At 38.2% G+C, this 21389-nt stretch overlaps 2 protein-coding genes across 2 annotated transcripts in view; one reads left to right on the top strand and one right to left on the bottom strand.

The window, feature by feature from the left end:
- Positions 1-21389, bottom strand: part of LOC135714781 (lachesin-like) — a gene marked incomplete at its 3' end in the record, with an annotated part of 149798 nt that overhangs the window by 37207 nt on the left and 91202 nt on the right. The window lies entirely within an intron of this gene.
- LOC135714784 (mantle protein-like) lies at positions 2768-3435 on the top strand. Its single transcript, XM_065238153.1, has 2 exons — positions 2768-2773; positions 2833-3435. Exons 1-2 carry the CDS (start codon positions 2768-2770, stop codon positions 3433-3435), a joined length of 609 nt encoding a protein of 202 aa, XP_065094225.1.

The raw sequence follows: 21389 nt of genomic DNA, 5'->3' as shown, positions 1-21389 counted from the left end.
CAATACTAGTCGTTTTATTGACTTGGTGTCTTGTGCAATATTACTTTGAATAAAAAGTTTCCTTATTTGTTCAAAAAATATTTGTACTAAAAATGTACTAAAAATATATTCAAAAAATTTCTTTTAATTATTGATTCTGGAGGGTTGATGTCTTTAAGAGAGACACCTGTTGGGGGTTTTTTTAAAAAATCGTTTTTTTTTTAATATATTTTCGGCATCCTTTTAGAATTTTGTGTATGGAATTGATGAAGATTGAATGTATGCACTTAAATGAAACTCAAATTTATTAACGCGTTTTTCTAGAAACCATTTTTTTTTACTTTGCAAGACAAGGATGATGTAAAAATGAATTATCTAAAATCTTACATCGAATTTTTCGGATGTTCCAACCTTCCTAACTAATAAAAACCAAAGATTTAAGTAAACTGAAGGTCCCGATTCAACAAATTGTAGTTTCATTTTTATACCTGTGATCTTGACTTTTATACCTAGGGAATGAGTACTTAAGGGGGTTAGATTTTGATAAGTTCTTTAGTGGGAATGACATTGATGAAGACTGCACATTGTAGTCGAAATACGTATCTGTCATGGATACCAAAATTATTTAATTGGAATTAAATGGAAGATAACCTTTTTTTTGCTGTTTTACTGTTCCAGTTGTTGTGGTAGTTGCTAACTTTGGTTCCTATAATAGTGGAACCCATAAGAAACCAACGCATTGCACAGTCAAAGAAAATACGTATATTTGTATGTTTATAATTACGACGTAAGCAAACCGTGGCACATTCAATAATTTCCTGTATTGATATGTTGACTCCAGGACCCGTTACCCCAGCGCCAACTCTGCTGTTTGATTTGGAACCATCAGTGTAGAAAATTACTGATACTGGTTGAATATTAGGTCCCCCTGATTCACATTCGGTGCGACTAGGTTCAGTGACATTGAATAGTCTTTCAAAGTTATACTGTCTATTCATCCATTCTTCATGAGTTAATAACGAATTAATTTTAAATTCCTTCAAAATACTGACCCCATGGGGGCCTCATTAAAAAACTGTTTTGTTCACTTTAGTTTTAATACGTTTTCCCCGGCTTCTAATTGCACAAATTAATGTAGGAGATGAAGATTTCACATTGCATCTAGTGCTTTAGAGGGCGTGCTACGAATTGCTCCTTTAATGGAAATTGTAGCAAGTCTTTGTAACTTTTCGAGTTGTTTTTGAGCATATTTAACTTTTGTTTTTGGCCACCAAACAAATGATGCATATGTTATTCTTGGTCTTACTATAGCCATATAGATCCAATAGATCATTTTCGGTTTCAGTCCCCATTTATTACCAAACGTTTTTATGTTTATCCATAGGGCATTTGTAGCCTTACTTATTATTTGATCCAAATGCAAGTTCCAATTGAGTTTGCTATCAAGAATCACTCCCAGATACTTAACATTTGGAGAAAGGACTAATTTAGATTCATCCAAGTGCAAATCTGGTATTTTCCTCACCTCATCTTTATACCACACCATCGTTAAATTAAGAGCATATTGTAACCTATCTCTGATTACGTGTTCATATTTAATCTATGTCATCGACAAAACCAATTATTTCAAATCCTTGCGCTTCAAGATGTAATAGTAGTTCGTCGACTACCAGTGACCACAACAATGGTGAAATGTTATGTTATTTCTCGTTTTTGCAACATTTCAAAAATCCAATCTATAGTAGTTTTATCAAAATGACGTTTTATCATAACGTCATCGCTTTTTTAAAATTTTGGTCACAAGTCTATGAAATGCTTACAGGAAGTTTTTTGTAATCTTCGCAGAACGGATTTCGTCATTTCCTGGTGATTTAAATGGTTCAAACGAATTTACAGCCCATTCAACTCTTGCTTGAGTAAAAATACGACTTGCTAGATCTTGCGTATCCTTCTTGGTCATTTTTTGTCCTATTATTCCTGCAATATCATGAGGTTCCTTGGAAACATCTGTGCTGGTCTTCTCTGATCCAGTCAATGAATATATGGAAGTCGTATCTTCATTCAAGACTGGAAAGATCCTGGAAAGTGTACGTGCATCATCAAATTCAAAGTTTCTGATGCATTAGAAGTAAAAATTCCGTTATACTTTTTAAGAGTACCTAGACCATTAGAATGACCGTTTTCGTAGCGTTCATTTAAATAACACTATTCATCTGATGTCAGTCGTCCCGCAGAATATTATTTATTTGTTCGCGTAATTTGGCGATTAATGTACTTCACTATTTCCCATATCAGAAAAAAACATGAACGCAATATCTTAGTTAAAGCGTTCAAATCGAAGCAAAGGATGGATTTAAATGGCTTCAAGTGAGTTTAAAACTGATAAATTTTAGGCAGCATAATTACTAAAATCCAGAGCATTGCATAATGTCTTACAACATTCTCAATAAATTCAAGGGTGGTGTGGTTGAATAAATTGAACCACCACAATCATGACCTTGGAAAATAAACTCTTCATTTCGAAATTTCTTTAACAGAGCAGACAGTAACCAAGCGTTACCCATCAGTGACTTTCGGTTTGCGTAGGTCCGCACCGGCACCAACCAACGGCAGTGGGTGAGATAATCAGTGACTTCATTACGCGCAACAGTAGATAAAATGATCAAAAAGTTCAATGATTCAGCAGAGGATGGAAAGAAAATTTTGGGTATAAAACCTCAAAGTTATCAAAGTTCAATCATCATTCAGTTGTGATCGGTTGTTCATCTCTCATCTTAAAAAGTCAATCATGAAGGTATGATTGGGTAAGCCTGTGGCATCTGAAGGAGTTTAATTGAGTTTGATTCTTTACAGGCGTTTATTGTGTTCTTATTGGCTCTGGCTATCGCCAGCTGTGCAGCAGTTGATGATTCAAAGAAAGACAAACGTGGCCTCTGGGAGGAAGGGCTGGAGCATGGAAACCACTTCGATGATGACGCAGAGCACGACAATTATGAGCAGGAAGATCATCATCAACATCAGCACTTGGATTTAGACCATCATCAACATCAGCACTTGGATCTGGATCATCATTGGGAATCGGAAAATGATGTGAAGCATGTTATCACCAAGCAAGTTCCAGTTCCTTATCCAGTGGAAGTAGAGAAGCACGTCCCGGTGCATGTGAACGTCCCATATCCAGTGCACACCGAGAAAAAGGTACCGGTGGTAGTTGAAAAGCATGTTCCAGTGTACGTCGAGAAGAAGGTGCCCGTCCACGTGGACCGTCCAGTTCCATACCCAGTGAAGGTTGAGGTCCCAGTCTACCAAAAGGAGTACATTGAGGTCCCAAAACCGTACGCAGTTCATGTCGACAAGCCTTATCCAGTTTACGTGAAACAGCCCGTTTACATCGAGAAGCCTGTGCCAGTCACTGTGTATATTAAGAAACACGAGAAGAAATCGTTCTGGGGTTGAGGAGATACATGATAGGCGGTAGACAAAGGATTTAGTGTAGGCTTTAGTTCAATGTTGAAAATAAATAAGCTTCAATTATCAATCTTAATCGTATTTTTGGGAAACGAATGCTGAAAGATGATTCGAAGGGGTATAACACATTCTTAAAAAAATGTTGATGACATATAAGAATAATAAGAGCAAAAGATTTCATCTAAGATTAACCATCATTAAGAATCATAAAGGTCTAACTGCGATGATCATTTTTTTTTCATCAATTAACCTACAGGTAACGAAGAAAAACTACGGAACCCATCGATTGACCGTCAAAGGAATGGCAATGGAACCGTTTTAATTTTTCTCTGTTCTCCAAAATATGTGCCAAACTTTCTTTAATTCTTCTTATTATTATTTTTTTTAATTATTATTGTTTTCTTATTATTATTTTTCTTATTTTTAATTCGTTTATTGAGCGTCAGTCTCTGTTCCGCAATCGATGTGCGTCGATTACCAATTTGCTTGGATAATTGATGGTTAATCCCCGACGACAATCGAAAGCCAGGGAGGTGACTTCACACATGTAAGAAATGTTATCGCCTCAGAAAAATTCCAACAACCTCGGATGGAATAAAACCCACAAACACACCGCACTTACTACTCATCCACCGGTACCGTCAATTCTAGTGATCAAGCAACAGACATTTTGAAATGAAGATTTTTGATTTTTTTTTTCGATTACGGTTTATTTCAATTTTGTTGTTTTTATGTGTTTATATTTTAGCATATCATGCACACTAAGATTATTTCACAGATTTCTGTGAAATTTTACCGAAATCTCAACAGCTGAACGTTCGGTGATTTTTCACAGTTTTCCTGTAATTTTTCCTTGAATTTCTGTAAAAAATTACAGGAATACTGCGAAAATTCACCGAACTTTTTACCGAATGTTCAACTGTTGAGATTTCGGTAAATTTTCACAAAAATCCGTGAAATAAGCTTAGTATTCAGAAACAGTAAGTCGATTCTATATTTTCTAATCGATATCACGAAATTGGTGCTTGGGTTGAAGTAGCTCTCTATCCTAATGAAAATAGTTTCAAAATATATGAAAGTTTAGCAACACGTTCCAAAGACCACGAAATCTACTAAGGCAGTCATAAGTGTTTAGCTTGGTGCAATTAATTTAGCCCGTTGAGCGTAAGCTCTAACATAAAACTGATTGCACAAGTTTTGACAAACTAATCTCACTCGGTTGCTCCAATCAAGCAACTGCAAATTGCCTTTTGCCACGTTCAATTCATTGCCTATTTTCACACGTTCCAGTTCCTGTCACTTTCAATTCGAGTGGGAATTGAAACTGTACTTTCTGTCTCCCGAATGTGGCATTACCATGTTAACCTGTAAAAGAGTTGTCAGTTTCGAAAACCACTGGTGGCTTTGGCTTGTGATTACGTTTCTACTCCCCTATAGTCTGTAGGTATAGTGAATTTAAATTTTCCACCAGCATAAATATATTCGTTTGGCTCTATGCATCTGGCACAAGAGCCACTAGGCGTCCGGCTGGATGGGGAAAAGAAGGCACGGTCATACCCTGTCTGCCGTAACCCCAACCATGAAGATGCTCCTCACTGCCGTATGAGTTCTTTTATGTATATATGGACAGAGCAAGGCCATACCGTCGTCGTGCGGTGCAGTGTAAGCATATGGAGTCCGATCTGCAAAGAGCAGATAGAAAGAAATAAAAAGAATTCAACCACTCATTTTGCTACACGGCCATAGGGGTCTATTTTATGTATGTATGAAATTTAAATAAGACTGACTTCTGCTGATGTCTGCACTTCCATCGTTTGCTTTGAGTTTTATGAGCATTATGGAAATAGGACAAACGATTTCCTTTTCCTCTCGGCAGACCAAAATTGGCAAATGAAAGGTTATTTAAAACGGTTCAGGATACATAATGCTTTGTATAAGATCTTCAGATGAGTTCCAATTACGGAAAATAGCATCAAACAAATTTATACTTGATCGCACAACATTTTAAAAGTACATCTATTGCTCCATCCTTGTGATATGATGGCATTGATTCATATCATATGACTCAGTCGGTAAAGGTGCAGCTACAAAGTAAGACCATGCTGGAGGTGGCTGGGTTCGATTCCCGGTCCGGTCTAGGAATTTTTCGGGTTGAAAAATTTATCGACTTCCCTTGACATAGAATATATTGTGTTAGCCACTCAATTATACTAATGAAAAAATGGTTCAGGCATCGAAAGCTCTCAATTAGTATCTTTTTTTTTTTTTTGTAATTACTTTATTTGTACAGGCTCAATCGAATAAACTTTACAGAGCCGAGTTATCCTTTGCGTTATACATTATTACTGTCTTATATTTAAAGTTAAAGGAATTGGACCGAGTACTCGCGGTCGTCTCGAGGTTAGTGGAGATTTACAATTTTTTGAATGGGAAAAGGGAAGAAGGAGGTTTGAAATGTGGTTTACGATACAACTATTTACTTAATCCTAAAGCATGAAATTATTTCTATTCATCTTGAAAACAAACATTGAAAAAAAAACACCACACGTACAAAATACAAACTAAACACACGGTTAATCAAACTTACAATCTAAGGTTAATATCCTTAAAGTAAACATATATGAGTTTCATAAACTCCAAATCGCGTCTAGCCAAAATATCCCGAACTGGAACATTAGGTTGTCTACCTCGAGCCCGAAGGGAATCATAAAAATGTGATCTGACTCCACGATACTCCGCACAAGACCAAAGGATGTGATCAGCGTCCTGGTAACCTTGTCGACATTCACAGAGATTGCTGTCTCCCAACCCCACACGGAACAAGTGAGCGTTTAGACAATAGTGATTGGACATGAGACGAGACATCACGCGTATGAAGTCTCGACTCAAGTCCAACCCTTTGAACCATGCAAACTTCGACACCTTAGGGATAATTGAATGTAGCCATCGTCCCAAGCTCCCTTCACTCCATTGATGTTGCCAGCTAACGAGCGACTGCTGACGATAAATAGAGAAAAATTCACTATAGGCGATCTGTCGATCATAAATGTCGCCTTCCATAGCGCCCACCTTCGCAAGTGAATCCGCCTTCTCATTGCCCAAAATTGAGCAATGCGAAGGGACCCACGCGAAGGTGATGATGAAAGAGCGCACGGATAAAGCACTAAGCAGTTCTCGTATTTTCAAGAGAAAATACGAGAAGTGCCTTACCGGCCTAATGGAACGGATAGCCTCGACAGAACTGAGACTATCCGTAAAAATAAAGTAGTGGTCTGGAAGAAGTGAAGCAATAGTTCCCAAAGTGTAGTGAATTGCTGCCAGTTCAGCCACATACACAGAACAAGGAGCTTCAAGTTTTCGAGAGGCGCTATGAAATTCATTAAATACACCAAAACCAGCGGACTCCTCTATTAAAGATCCATCTGTGAAAAACGTTCTTGCAGAATCAATATGGCCAAACTTTGCAGCGTATAATGACGGAGCAATCATAGGACGATGATGCTCTGGAATTCCGCGGATTTCCTGCGTCATAGATAAATCAAAATTCACTGAATTGCCGAAATCGGAGAAGACTACACGATTGGGAATATTTCTTGAAGGGCTGACATCCTGTGTTAAATATAGGTAGTACAAAGTCATAAAACATGTTTGAGGATTCAGCTCCAGAAGCTTCTCAAAATTTTCGATCACCAGTGGGTTCATTACTTCGCAACGGGTGAGGAGCCTCAGAGATAACTCTGAAAAACGGACGGATAGTGGCAACATGCCCGCCAGCACTTCGAGACTCATAGTATGAGTCGAGTGCATGCATCCTAACGCGATACGAAGACAACGATACTGGATCCGTTCCAGCTTGATGATGTGCGTTTTAGCTGCCGACTGGAAACAAAAACTACCATATTCTAGAACCGATAAAATCGTTGTCCGGTACAACGTCAAAAGATCTTGTGGATGGGCTCCCCACCACGTTCCGGTAATTGATCGAAGGAAATTGATCCTTTGTTGGCATTTCCGCTTCAGATACTCAATGTGGGATCTCCATGTGCATTTGGAATCGAACCAGACCCCAAGATATTTGAAGGACATGGAATGAGTGATCGGTTTACCCAAAAGTTGAAGCTTCGGTTGTGCTGGGCTATGCTTCCTAGAAAAAACGACCAACTCAGTTTTCTCCGTGGAGAATTCGATACCTAGCTGAATAGCCCAAGTAGACAAATTGTCCAAGGTATCCTGTAAGGGTCCTTGCAGGTCAACCTCTTTTGGCCCTGTGATAGACACTACGCCGTCATCTGCAAGTTGTCTCAACGTGCAATTGTCACTAAGACAGCCATCAATTTCTCTAACGTAGAAATTGTACAAAAGGGGGCTTAAACATGAGCCTTGGGGGAGACCCATGTAGCTAAATCGAAAAGCTGTAGAGTTTCCATGAGAAAAGCTCATATGTTTTTCTGACAGCAAATTGTACAAAAAATTATTCATTAATGGAGACAATCCACAAGCGTGGAGTTTCTCTGAAAGAACTTCAACGGATACTGAATCAAAAGCCCCCTTGATATCCAAGAACACAGAAGCCATTTGCTCTTTCTTAGCAAAAGCCAACTGAATTTCCGAGGAAAGCAACGCGAGACAGTCGTTCGTTCCCTTACCCCTACGGAAACCAAATTGAGTATCTGAAAGAAGGTGGTTCGTCTCAACCCATTTGTCGAGGCGAAAAAGGATCATTTTCTCCATCAATTTCCGAATACACGACAGCATCGCGATGGGCCGATACGAATTGTGATCCGACGCGGGTTTATCAGGCTTTTTAATGGCTATCACCCTCACTCGTCTCCAATCGTCAGGAACAATATTGAGCTCCAAGAACTGATTGTACAAGTTCAACATGCGCCTCTTAGCGACGTCTGGGAGGTTTTTCAGCAAGTTGAACTTGATTCTATCAGATCCCGGGGCAGAATTGCCACACGAAAGGAGAGCGAGTGAAAGTTCGACCATTGAAAAAGGCTGACTGATTTCGTCTACCGAATTCGCGGTTTCGCGAGGAATCAACTGCGACGGCACGGAATCCGGACACACTTTTCGCGCGAATTTAAGAATCCATTGATCCGAGCATTCCTCGCTTTCGTTGTTAGTAGACCGGTTACGCATTCTTCGCGCCGTACTCCAAAGCGTATTCATAGACGTTTCGCGCGACAATCTGTCTACAAACTGCCGCCAGTAACCCCGTTTTTTGGCCTTGATGAGGCTCTTGAGTTCGCGTTCAAGAGATGTGTATGCGTCGAAATGCTCGCGTGTTCCGCGTTTCCGAAAAAGTTTAAACGCGTCGGACTTTTTACGGTAAACCTCCGTGCATTGTTGATCCCACCAGAGCGATGGTGTTTTCTTACGAATAGACGATCGCGGCACCGGTCGTGTTTGAGCTTGAAGTGCGCTGTCGACGATGAGATTAGAGAGGAAATTATATTCCTCCAACGGCGGAAGCTCTTCCACTGACGATACTGTATCGCCTATCGTGGATTGGAACTTAGTCCAATCGATGTTACGGGTTAGATCATACGCGACGTTAACGGATTCTAACGAGTTGAATCCACTGGCTATCGAAATTTTGATCGGCAGATGATCACTACCGTGCGGATCCTGGATTACATGCCAAGTGCAATCCAACGATAGTGAATTGGAGCAAAAGGTGAGGTCTAATCTGCTACCATTAGAGGATGGACCAGCCAAACGTGTTACTTCTCCATTGTTAAGGATTGTCATGTTGAAGTTGTCGCAGAGATCATAAATCAAAGTAGAACGGTTATCATCGTACAGTTCCCCCCAGCCTGTACCGTGGGAGTTAAAATCTCCCATGATCAACCATGGAGCGGGAAGTACCGCACATATGTCGAAAAGTTGTTTGCGATTAACAGAGACTCTAGGAGCAATATATACAGAAGCAATACAAAGGCTCTTACCTTTAATGGTAGCCTGACATGCGACAACTTCAATACCGGGGAATTCAGGAAGATTCACTCTATAGAAGGAATGGCACTTTTTGATCCCCAAAAGTACCCCTCCTCCACGTGAATCCTCACGATCCAATCGAATAATGTTAAAATCAAAAAAAGGGAGATCAATTTCTGAAGAGAGCCATGTTTCACAGAGGGCAAATGCATCGCAATTATTGTTATGGACTAAATACTTGAACGAATCTAATTTCGGAATAAGACTTCGACAATTCCACTGTAGAACAGTGATCAAATCCCCGACCTCGTTTGGAAAATTATCCATCGAAGGAGATGATAGCTGCAAGAAGGGGCCATTTTGAAGTCAATTGCTTCAAGAAGGATTTCACAGTGGGAAGCAATGTGAGGACAATGCTTTTCAGAGGATCAGAAATGTTGAGGTATTTGAGAATACCGTCCACAATGTCATCAAATGAGAACAGCCCAGATGAAGAAGGGGTTTCTGTTCTTAAAATTGGGGCATCAGGGGTTTTGGATGTCCCCGGAAGAGGTGGAAAATCCTGAATATAGTCAGTTCTGCGGAATCCAGGAGGAGTAGAAGTCTCCTTTTTTCCACCACTCCTTGATTTGGGCAAGCTGATTTGGGGTTCTTTATTTGCAACAATCCGCGAACGGATGCGCTTTCGTTTCCGTGCAGAACCTTCCGGAAAACTGAAAGAAGTTCCCTCCTCAGCCAAGTCAGAGTCAGTCTCGTCATCTGACAAAAGAGAAAAGGGATTTTTGTCAGTGGTCGATGGCGTGGCTGTCTTAAGCATTTCTGCAAAAGACCGCCTGGAACGTTCCTTAAGGGAGCGTTTCATTTTGTCCCCGAGCTGTTTGTACGCCGGGCACGACGAGAGAGCATGAGGAGGAGTTCCGTTGCAGTACACGCATTTTGGTGCAGTAGCTGCGCAGGCGCCATCCTCATGCTTCTCCCCGCATGTGGAGCAGCGTGCCTTGTTGCCGCAGTGGGAGGCCGTATGTCCCAACCGCTTACAATTCTGGCAGTTCATGACCCGAGGTACAAACAACCGCACAGGAAGACGAAGTTTTCCCAGCTCGATGTATTGAGGAAGGGCAGATCCAGAAAAGGTCACCCGAAACGAGTCTGTGGGGGTAAAACTCTTTTTACCCTCGCTGAGCGATACTGACTTCATTCTATGAACGGCCAGTATCTTTACCGGAGGAAGCAAGGGGTTCTTGAATCGGCCAACCGCTTGCTTCTCCAGTATCTCGGGGTTCAGACTCGCCTCAGTGACCACGCCTTCGATCTCCACATCAGAGGCTGGAATGTACACCCTATATTCCAGTGTAAAAAATTGGGAAACAGCAATTTCATTGGCCTGTTTCAGGTTAGCGACGGTCACACGAAGTTTGTTGTGCCTAACCTTCGTTATTTCGGTCACGGCAGAGAATCGCTTTGTCAGATCATCAGATATCTGAACAACATTCAAGGGTTTGTTTTTGGGCTGAAAATAGACAACCCATGGGCCAGTCGAGTCATTCGGGTAGGCACGATTTCGATGGGGGGTTTGCGTCTGAGACGACGAACCACCGGGGTGATCGAGAGGCGAAGGGGAGCCGTCGTCCGACAAAATGTCCGCGATGTCATCTGACATCGCGTCCATATTGCCGTATTAGTGGGAGCGAGAACGCTCTACCACGCGACTTGAATCCGAAACAAGCACAATACACAAAACAGATACTTATAATAGAAGCACAAAATGGATATTCAACTGAGGAGAGAGGAGAGAGAAATAAAACACAAAAACTTATCTAGCAGCAATAATATTCTGGCGACCAGGCAGCAAACAGCACACAGCTGAACGGCGGCCACTGGACTGCGGGAAGCCTGGCAGGAAGCACGGTGATGAGCAGCGGGGGTAACCTTGTATGCGCGTTCGGCGACGAGCTTCGTGGTGTGGTCGATCGCACACACGAGAGCGGATGAGCGATGCAGACGTTAATGATAACAATGGCACTCACTTACGACGGTATTGTCTATGGCGGTGTGCGTGAAGACAACACGCACCGATGACGCGGAAATGGCCGCGATTCACTAATTTCACTGGATTCTTTAAAGTTTCGATCACTAGAGAAAGTTACTTCTTTCTGATATGCGCACTAATGACACTACTAGAAAAAAAACCCCTCCAGGGGGAAAAAACTGTCGAAATCTAATTAACCGAGTGGTAAAACACTTCGTAAATTTCCGGAACGCAAAACTATCAACCGTTCTGGTTGGAAGAACACAGTGGAATCCAGAATTAGTATCTGTGGAAGTTCATCTTAGAACACTAAGTTGAGAGCATGCAATAAGCTAGTATGCTATAAGCAATAAGCTTGATATGCGAATAAGAAGAAGCTTGAAATTAATAAGTTTTGCATGTGCAGCATGGATTTCATAGAGCTGCTTTATTAATGATAGTCATATCATGAGCGCTTCTAATTTGCTTTTGGTCTATATGACTGATGAATGGTCAATAAGACATGGGTCCAATAATCTTAAGCTTCATGGCTTGACTCCAGTCTGATACTATATATTTTGATTCATACGCCATATTAAAGGAATTCATACGAATTTCTTGTGACTTTAAAGTACACTGACGTTTTAATGCGATTTATTTAACACGGTAGCGTTGATTTAAAAATCCACTTATAAATAAACTATAAATAACTTTAGTGATTTTTTTTTCAAAAACCTTGATTTTTTACACGAATTTTCTTAATGACGTATTTGATGATGATCCCTCCACTTACCCCTACAAAGGTTTCAGCTGGACGATTTATCTTTAAGATAATTATGTATGACATCTTAACCAGATTAGCAAACAAAACGAACTGATTGCTAGGGCTGCGAAATATCAATACCAATACCTACAAAATGCTAAATTTCTCTAGCCACCTGATATAAGTATCAGTTCTCACAGTTAGAATATCAATGTCATTCGCTTCAATGTCAGTGCCCAAATGGCATTGACATCGTAAAGGGACCACTGGTATTCAAAGTTCTGCGGCATTTTTTAATATATACGGCAGCTAATCGAGAACCGATCTTTAGAAAACTCATCAGTAATATTAAAACAATGCAACGGCTATACAACAAAGTTGATTTATTGAGGTAACAGTAAGATTTTAAACTTTTCCCTAGTGATATTCCTATGGATAGTAATGTCAAAGCCGTACCGCCTGATATCATGCTTACTACGAATATCAGTGTCGAAAGTTAAATTCAATATCTTACATCAATTGACCTTGTTGACAGCATGCAGCACTGCTGATTATAGTAACAGATATAAATTACCTCAACAATATTCAGTTGGTTCACATCGACATAAATGAGAAAAACTTAGACGTTCACCTCTTTTTCACCCTTTTGTCTACTTCAAATATTTACAAGCATTCCCAGCGATCAAGAGGTTATGAATAATCAACAAAGCACCAAATTACGCTAGCAACCCCACAATATGTTGCTATCAAAATTTTCAGCAATATCAGGAATGCTGACGAGCCCCCGACATTCAGCCACAAAACTTGCTACTAATTCAAGGTATCTTAAAAATCAGCTTCAAAGTCCCATTTTTTTTATCAAATCAAGAACAACATGTGAAAAGGGTATACAAGCTTTTTGTAAACAAAACTTCTTATACCCACGCAAACTATCAACACCACCCGGGAGGGGAAACTTTCCCCTTCAGAATAATGTTGATCGTTTGCGTGGGCGACCCTCGAATGGCGAGAAAAGGGCCTTCAAAGGTTTGTTTACAAAAAGCTTGCATGCCCTTTTCATATGTGGCTCTTGAAATGTTAAATTCAGTCCTCTATATCTATATCAAATACATAAAAAATCTATCATCATTATTAGACTAGCCCACAAAACTAAAAGTTCTAATTTGCCATGGGCCACCCTCTAGATTCGGTTGTAGGATGAACTGGCGCTTTTATTTTAATTTTGTATGTGGAATTAGGATAAAATACATGAAAAAATGCCAGTCCTCCACTCTATCGATCACAAAAAAAATTCTTTATTCACGATTTATTCAGATTTTCAAAATTTGGAGTTCAAATAATGAGTAACAACTTTGCTGAAGATTGCATAATTAATCTAATTAGTTTTATTGAGATATTCGCTTTATAATGTATACGAGCATTTTGTATATGAAAATGTCAACCAAATCTCCTATATGAAAAATAAATCAAAAGTACCAGCCCATGTACCATCAAAAAGAGCTGAAACATTCAGAGAGTGGTTATCGCACCAAAATACACGAGCCTGGATGTTGGCCTGTTGAAAATATGAACTTTTATTTTTAGTGATAATCTAGTTGATACGTTCCATAAGCTGCCTGTATTTTGTTGCAATATACGAGCAGAATGCAGATAATTCATTAATATCTCCATAATACTAACTGGAATCGTGATGCTGTCTTGAGCAACGTTCATCCTTATAGTTTAAACTACGTGTGCTGAAATTCTGAGCTTAATCGAGCTTGCTGAACCAGTCACATGCACGAAAAAGTAAAGGAATATGCACTTTGACTATATGTTTTAGTATTACTTCTACGTGAAGTCAACGATTTACAAAGTTGAAGATGCTAATTTCAAATAACAGGCTGTAGTGGTAATTTTTATACGATAGATGGAGTAGATGAAAGTATAGAGTTGATAGTTCCGTTAGAGTACGGCAGTGTGAAGATTGCATATAGTTTCAAACACACCGTTGGTACTTGAGCGGGTCGGTTTTCATCTCTTTTTGCCAGTGGTGGCGGGGGGGGGGGGGCACCCCTCACCATCCCTCTCCAAAGGGGGAGTTTGGTAAAGAGAGATGAAAAAACCGATTAGGACCTTCCTTAAAAAGTTGTCCTAGCTCGCTATTCTAATATCTATATGCAATCTTCACACTGCCGTACTCTAACGGAACTATCAACTCTATGCTTTCATCTACTCCATCTATCGTATAAAAATTACCACTACAGTCTGTTATTTGAAATTAACAGCTTCAACTAAAAGGAATATGATTTTTCCATTCATTTCAACCAATATTCCCATATAAATTTTAAATCAAAAGCGCCAGCTCGTGTTACATTCGAGTGAGCTGAAATTTTCAGAGAGTGATTTTCTCACCGTTGGAAAAATTGACAAACAATTTCCCCCATATAAATGTGGATCAGTCTAATCACCATCAAGGCGAACAAGATAGTTTTTGCAGTGCTTCAATAATTATTAAAAAATCGTTTTGACAGCTATCCATACAACATATTCCGTTGCGAAATTCGCCAAGATATATAATTTGTCAAATCATAAAAATAAATTCACCAGATAACTGTTCAAAAGATAGCTTTAACATGTGAAATACAATGTCTCTTACATTCTGTAAGTGTTGCCGAATGTTTGATATGTATAGGCATCGAATTGAAAACTTAATACTTTAAAATATAATGAATTTTGTGAAGCACAGGTCAAGAGATGTAGTGTTCTTATTTTATCCGTATTTCTGGAATTATATCTATGAAAATAACTTCCTCTTTCAATTCAATCACACACATATCGAGGTAGCAAACTGTTAACTACTTCAAAAATGAACACCATAGTCCAATAAACAATTCTTTACTTCACTGACAACCTTTGTAAAGCGTCCAGCATCAAAGTTGAGGAAGTGAATCTATTACACCTCAAAACCATACGCATTTTTTTATTCTGCCACCGCTGTAATCTCGATATTTGTGTCTCATTGGCCAAAAATTAAATATAAAGGCAAAAGTACCTTATATGCCGCATATATAACACGAATGCGAATGCCTAGTCATGACGTCATTGAAGACTTTTGTATCCATCATGCAAAACAAGAACGTTGTTTTCATTGTGACGCAATACTCTTCTGTCTTGCAAACGGTAGGCTTCAAATTTTTAATTTGAACTTTAACGCCCTCAACTTCGTGTTTTGTTAAATTATTTGTTTCCTTCTGAAACAACATTTTGAATGGTTGGAGTGAAGGAGCTGAGGATGGCAGATCGTTGTTCCACAAGATTTTCATGGTTTGGGTTTACTTCCATGTAACTGTAATTCTTACCCCGTAACGTGGGTAGATCACCTTTTCGTGGTATGTTACGAGATGTAAGATCTACCACCGATTCCTAGTCCTAACTACTTTAAATTAGGGGAACAGGATTTTTCAACAATCAAAGGAACACATCTTAGTCCTTGTTACTTTTAATGCCTTGTTGATAGTGACAAGACTCGGCTTTGTCCACAGAGGATGATCTTGAAACAAGGAAAATTCTTAATCTTCTATTCGTTGTTCCCTAGGTTGAAGTGGTTAAGACTAGGGTTCTGATGCATGGTCATTATCGGTGTCATACCTTAATCTTTGACTGTCAAATGGGCGCGCCTTTGGAGGGTGTTCCAACACTTTGAAGGGTATAAATAGCGGGACCTTTCAATTAGAGTTGGATCCTTGCGATAAATGCAAGAATGACAACTGTAAAATAAATCGAGTGCTACATCATTTATCAATAGTGTTGGAGTCATACGACATGCACTAAACTAAGGACACGGGATATACTACAATAGATCAAATTACTGGTCGTAGTGTTGTTAGGTCCCGTACAGAGGAAAAAAAACTCTAATTCTATATTTTTTATTTTAAATTTAACAAAAAAATTGTGTAATGAAGACTTTTTGGCATGTTTTGAAATACATGAGTTTGAAATAAATTTTCTAGTTGTTCTAGGAAATTTTTAAAGTTGATTTATTCAATTTTAAAGAAAGTTGTCCATGCATTTTTTTTTTCTAAAATATTTCTTTAAGTATGACCTTTCAGATGCAGCCACCAGAAAATATTTAGCAATCAAAATCTATGTGATACAAACATTTTAACACCACATGGTTTTTTTTGACAACATTGTCAATTAATTGTGTCAAGCAGTGCGCAAAACAGTCAGGTTCATTGAGTCATTTTGATATGAATATAAACTGCCATCTGCCTCATCATTCACTGCCTCGTGAGAGTCTGAATGATTCAGAGGTAAACGAGTAACTGACAGCCAAGCACTCAGTCAGTAGCTCAGTCAACACGTTTTTTTTTTTTTTTTAACTCTTTATTTGTTCCAAATTCAAAATAAATTACATTTCATTTTTAACCTAGGTGCTCCAGTTACTACAGTAACTTACCAGCCTTAATTGTTATGATATATATCTAAGTGTTTTTACATTGTTCCTGTCTTGGCAATTCAGTATTTTAAACAGGTTTTTTAAACGTGCATGTCAGTATAACAATTGATAGCTTAAAACTAAAAAACTAAAACTAAATCTTATCTAAGTATAAAGGGAATTAATCGTTGCAATTGAGGATTGTAACGATTTTTGCCGGAAATTATTAATTATTTTGTTGGACATTTGTGCTAAAGTCTCAACATTCGAAATTCTATGTACTTCGGTAGTACTGTACCAGGGAGGCAACTTCAAAATCATCTTCAGAATTTTGTTCTGAATCCTTTGAAGTGCGTTTTTCCTGGTAATGCAACAACAAGACCATATTGGCACAGCGTAAAGCATGGCCGGTCTAAAAACTTGTTTAAATATTAGAAGTTTATTCGTCAGGCAAAGTTTGGATTTCCTGTTTATAAGAGGATACAAACATTTTATATATTTGTTACATTTGGCTTGTATGCCCTCAATGTGATCTTTAAAAGTTAATTTTTTGTCATGAACTAATCCAAGATATTTCACTTGGTTTGACCAGGAAATTGGAACTTCGTTCATAGTGACTATGTGACTACTAGTAGGTTTCAAAAAGGAAGCTCTAGGCTTATGTGGAAATATTATAAGTTGAGTTTTGGAAGCGTTGGGAGAAATCTTCCATTTTTGTAAATAAGAAGAGAAAACATCTAAACTTTTCTGCAGTCTGCTGCAAATAACACGAAGACTTCTTCCTTTAGCGGAAATGCCTGTGTCATCAGCGAACAAAGATTTGTGGCAACCCTGAGGCAAATCAGGGAGGTCCGAAGTGAAAATGTTATACAATATAGGCCCAAGAATGCTACCCTGAGGAACTCCTGCCCTAACAGGTAGTCGATTAGATTTGTAATTTTGATAATTTACTTGAAGAGTTCTGTCAGTTAAATAATTTTGAACTAATTTCATAATATAAAGTAGAAAATTAAACTTTTTCAATTTAGCAATCAAACCTTCATGCCAAACACTGTCGAATGCTTTTTCTATGTCTAGAAGAGCAACTCCAGTTGAGTGGCCTTCCGATTTGTTTGAACGAATTAAATTGGTAACTCTTAAGAGTTGATGAGTAGTTGAATGCCCATGGCGAAATCCAAACTGCTCATCTGCAAAAATTGAGTTCGTATTGATGTGAAGCATCATTCTATTCAAAATTATCTTTTCAAAAAGTTTACTTATTGAAGAAAGCAAACTTATTGGACGGTAGCTAGAAGCTTCAACTGGATTTTTATCCGGCATCAAAATTGGAACAACTTTTGCATTTTTCCATTTATCAGGAAAGTATGCCAAATGAAAACATCTGTTAAATAATTTTACCAAGAAAGACAAGGTACTCTGGAGCTTTCATATTTTGAATTTTTTTAGTTATAGACCTTACTTCGTCCAAATCAGTCCCCCAGGAATCATCAAAAATATTTTCCCAAGAGAAAATATTCCGAAAATCCCGAGCAACCTGATTCTCAATAGGACTAGTAAGACCCAAACTGAAATTATGGGAACTCTCGAATTGCTTAGCAAGTTTCTGAGCTTTTTCCAAATTTGTGATCAAAATTTTACCACCTTCTTTAAGCGCTGGAATTGGCTTTTGAGATTTTTTCAAAAATTTTGTGAGTTTCTAAAAGGGTTTGGAACTCGGGTCTAATTTAGAAACATTATTTTCAAAACTTTTATTCCTCAGGGCAGAGAATCGCTTTTTAATTTGTTTTTGCAAATCCCGCCAGATAATTTTCATGGCAGGATCGCGTGTTCTTTGATATTGTCTCCTACGGACATTTTTAAGACGGATCAATAGCTGAAGATCGTCGTCTATTATAATTGAATCGAATTTAACCTCGCATTTTGGTACTGAGGCAGCTCTTGCTTCAACTATAGAAGTAGTCAGAGATTCAAGAGCATAATTAATTTCATCTTTGGTTTGCAAAGGAATGTTTGGATCGAAGTTATATTCCATAAATGTTCGATATTGCTCCCAATCAGCCCTATGGTAATTGAAAGTAGAGCTGTTGGGATTAGAAATTATTTCTTGGGATATTTCAAAAGTTACTGCAAGGTGATCAGAACCGTAGTCAGCATGGGTAGCCAATTGGCTACAAAGATGACATGAATCAGTTAAGACCAAATCAATAGTTGAGGGATTTCTTGCAGAAGAAAAGCATGTTGGGCTGTTTGGATATTGAATAGTGTAATAACCTGCAGAACAATCATCAAATAGAATATTACCATTGGAATTGCTTTGAGCATTATTCCATGAGCGGTGTTTTGCATTAAAATCACCAATAATAAAGAATTTAGACCTATGATGGGTAAGTTTCTGAAGGTCACCCTTGAGAAAATTCTTTTGCTGGCCTACGCATTGGAATGGCAAATAGGCAGCTATAAACGTAAGTTGTCCAAATTTTGTTTCAACAGAAACTCCCAAAGTTTCAAAAACTTTGGTTTCAAATGAAGAAATAATTTTATGTTTTATTCGTCTATGAATAATGATGGCAACGCCACCACAGGGTCCATCAAGACGATCATTTCTATAAATTCAATAATTTGAGTCCTTCTTAACCTTATGGCCAGGTTTAAGGAACGTTTCAGTTATATCGGCAATATGCACGTTATGAACTCTCAAAAAGTTAAATAGCTCGTATTCATTATCTTTAAGAGATCGAGCATTCCAATTTAAAATATTTAATGCTTTAAAATCCATTACTGAATTTTAAAATCATGACAATATGATTAGCAAATTTTACTCCAGTTTGAATAGCATCAAACATGGAGTTAGATTTAAGCATATCAGAAATCATGTCAATTAATGAATTCTGTAAAAATTCCATTTTAGGAGCAGTAATGCTTCCTAAGTCAAAATTGTCATAATTTCCGTTAGAACGTTGGTTAGTATTTTGATTTCTAACCGTTGCAATAGCAGCATAGGTAGCTCCATTAACTCGCTGAACATTGTTAGCAGCGAGGGGAGTAGGTACAGATGAATCATTTGAAGCAGGGGTGATATTTGTACCTACGGGTACGAATGTAGAATTTGTTCCTCGCTGACCGTTGTTAACAGCAGAGGAATTTGTACCTGATCGGAAATGTGGAGCGTTTCCTACCTGACGGCTAGAACGAGATTGTAGGATCGCTTTGCGAGTCTTACATTCCCAAAAATTGGATTTGTGAATTTTTATCCAAATCGACTTCCAAGCATATTACTATAAGAATCTGAAGGATCGAAGAGGAATTTTCCAAATCGATATCCAAGAAGGATTACCTCGGGTAGGGTCCAAACAAGGATCGAAGAGGAATAAGAGGAGTTGAACAAGGTAGAAAATTTTTACAGGTTGAGCACTGAAAAATGCTGTTTAAATTTGTTTTAGCTTTAGGTAGTAGTAACACTTCCTTAAGCAAAAAGCAAATAGATCCGCACGGCAAGAGAGCACGATGCGGACTCTCAGTCAACACGTTTATTCTGCCGTGTTTGTACCCAATATTTGTTTTGAATGACTGAGCGTGCATTTTCTATGGAAAAATGACTCAATTACATGCTGTGTGAGTGAAGGCAAGCGGTGTGCGTCGCCTGCTCGTGAGTGACTGAATGTTTTTGTAGGCTCTTTCATTGCCTCGTCCTTTACCGTTTGGTACTAATGGTCTGCACAGAGCAATGGATTGAATAGTGCAGTGTTTTCACACTCAGCCTAGACAGTCAATAATTTTTAGCTCTGGTGTCAAGTCTATATTTTCATCTCCTCATCTGACAATCTGACGCCAAATGCAAATTTTTCTCAAAATTGGCAATATTTTGTATTTTAACTAATCATGTTTTTATAACTTCATGTGTGAAGTTAACGATTTACATTGTTGGATATGTTTAACGTCAAAAATCAGACTTAAAGTTGACATATCGTATAAAATGTCAACTTTTAGTCTGATTTTTGAATTTAAGCATATCCAGCTATGTAAATTGTTAACTTCACACATGAAGTTATAAAATCATGATTAGTTAAAATACAAAATATTGCCAATTTTGAGAAAAAAATGCGTTTGGTGTCAGATTGTCAGCTTTAATTACATACTGCGGTTGTCAGTTGCGTTGATTATTTTTTAGTTGTCTCTGTCAATAAAGATTTCCTATAAATATGGGAGATTCAAGGGATCATCGCTAGAATACTAGTTTAAATCTTTTTATGTTTCGATTGATATAAATATCCCTGGAAATATTAAATAAAAATGCCGTCCTTTGTTATTTGTTTTCAGACCCTTTCTCCCCCCCCCCTACCACGACACGCGTGAATTATGTGAGACATGAAATGATAATAATAATATCATCGATCTTATTGTATGAGTATTTCACTTGCTGACATCGAACTTACTTTAGAATAGTAAAACATTAGTTTCGTAAATGAAATTACACATACCCCTCTCCCTTTTGCCATCCATAAAACTAAAAAATCTCCACTACCCTCAAGACGACCGTGAGTATTCGGTTCAATTCTCTTAACTGTAGTTTTAAGATTTTATGAATAGTATAAGCAATATAACTCGGCTTTGTTAAATTTATTAGATTGAGCCATGACAATTTATATAAAAAAAAATTGTTTGACACGTTTCAGGTCGATTTTAGTATCTTGATCAAGGATGCAAATGCTTATGTAAGTATAAAACATATTTGTCAGTTCTGATGTGTCACTTTTTGACACTATGATGAATAACACAATGGCCTACGTTTCCTATCTGAAATAACACCA

This window comes from Ochlerotatus camptorhynchus, unplaced genomic scaffold (genome assembly GCF_037179485.1).
Source record: "Ochlerotatus camptorhynchus isolate MF236.1 unplaced genomic scaffold, CSIRO-AGI_Acam_v1.1 ptg000717l, whole genome shotgun sequence".
NCBI lineage: Eukaryota > Metazoa > Arthropoda > Insecta > Diptera > Culicidae > Ochlerotatus > Ochlerotatus camptorhynchus.
Note: the sequence above shows the minus strand (reverse complement) of the source record. Positions and strands in the feature narration are given on the sequence as shown.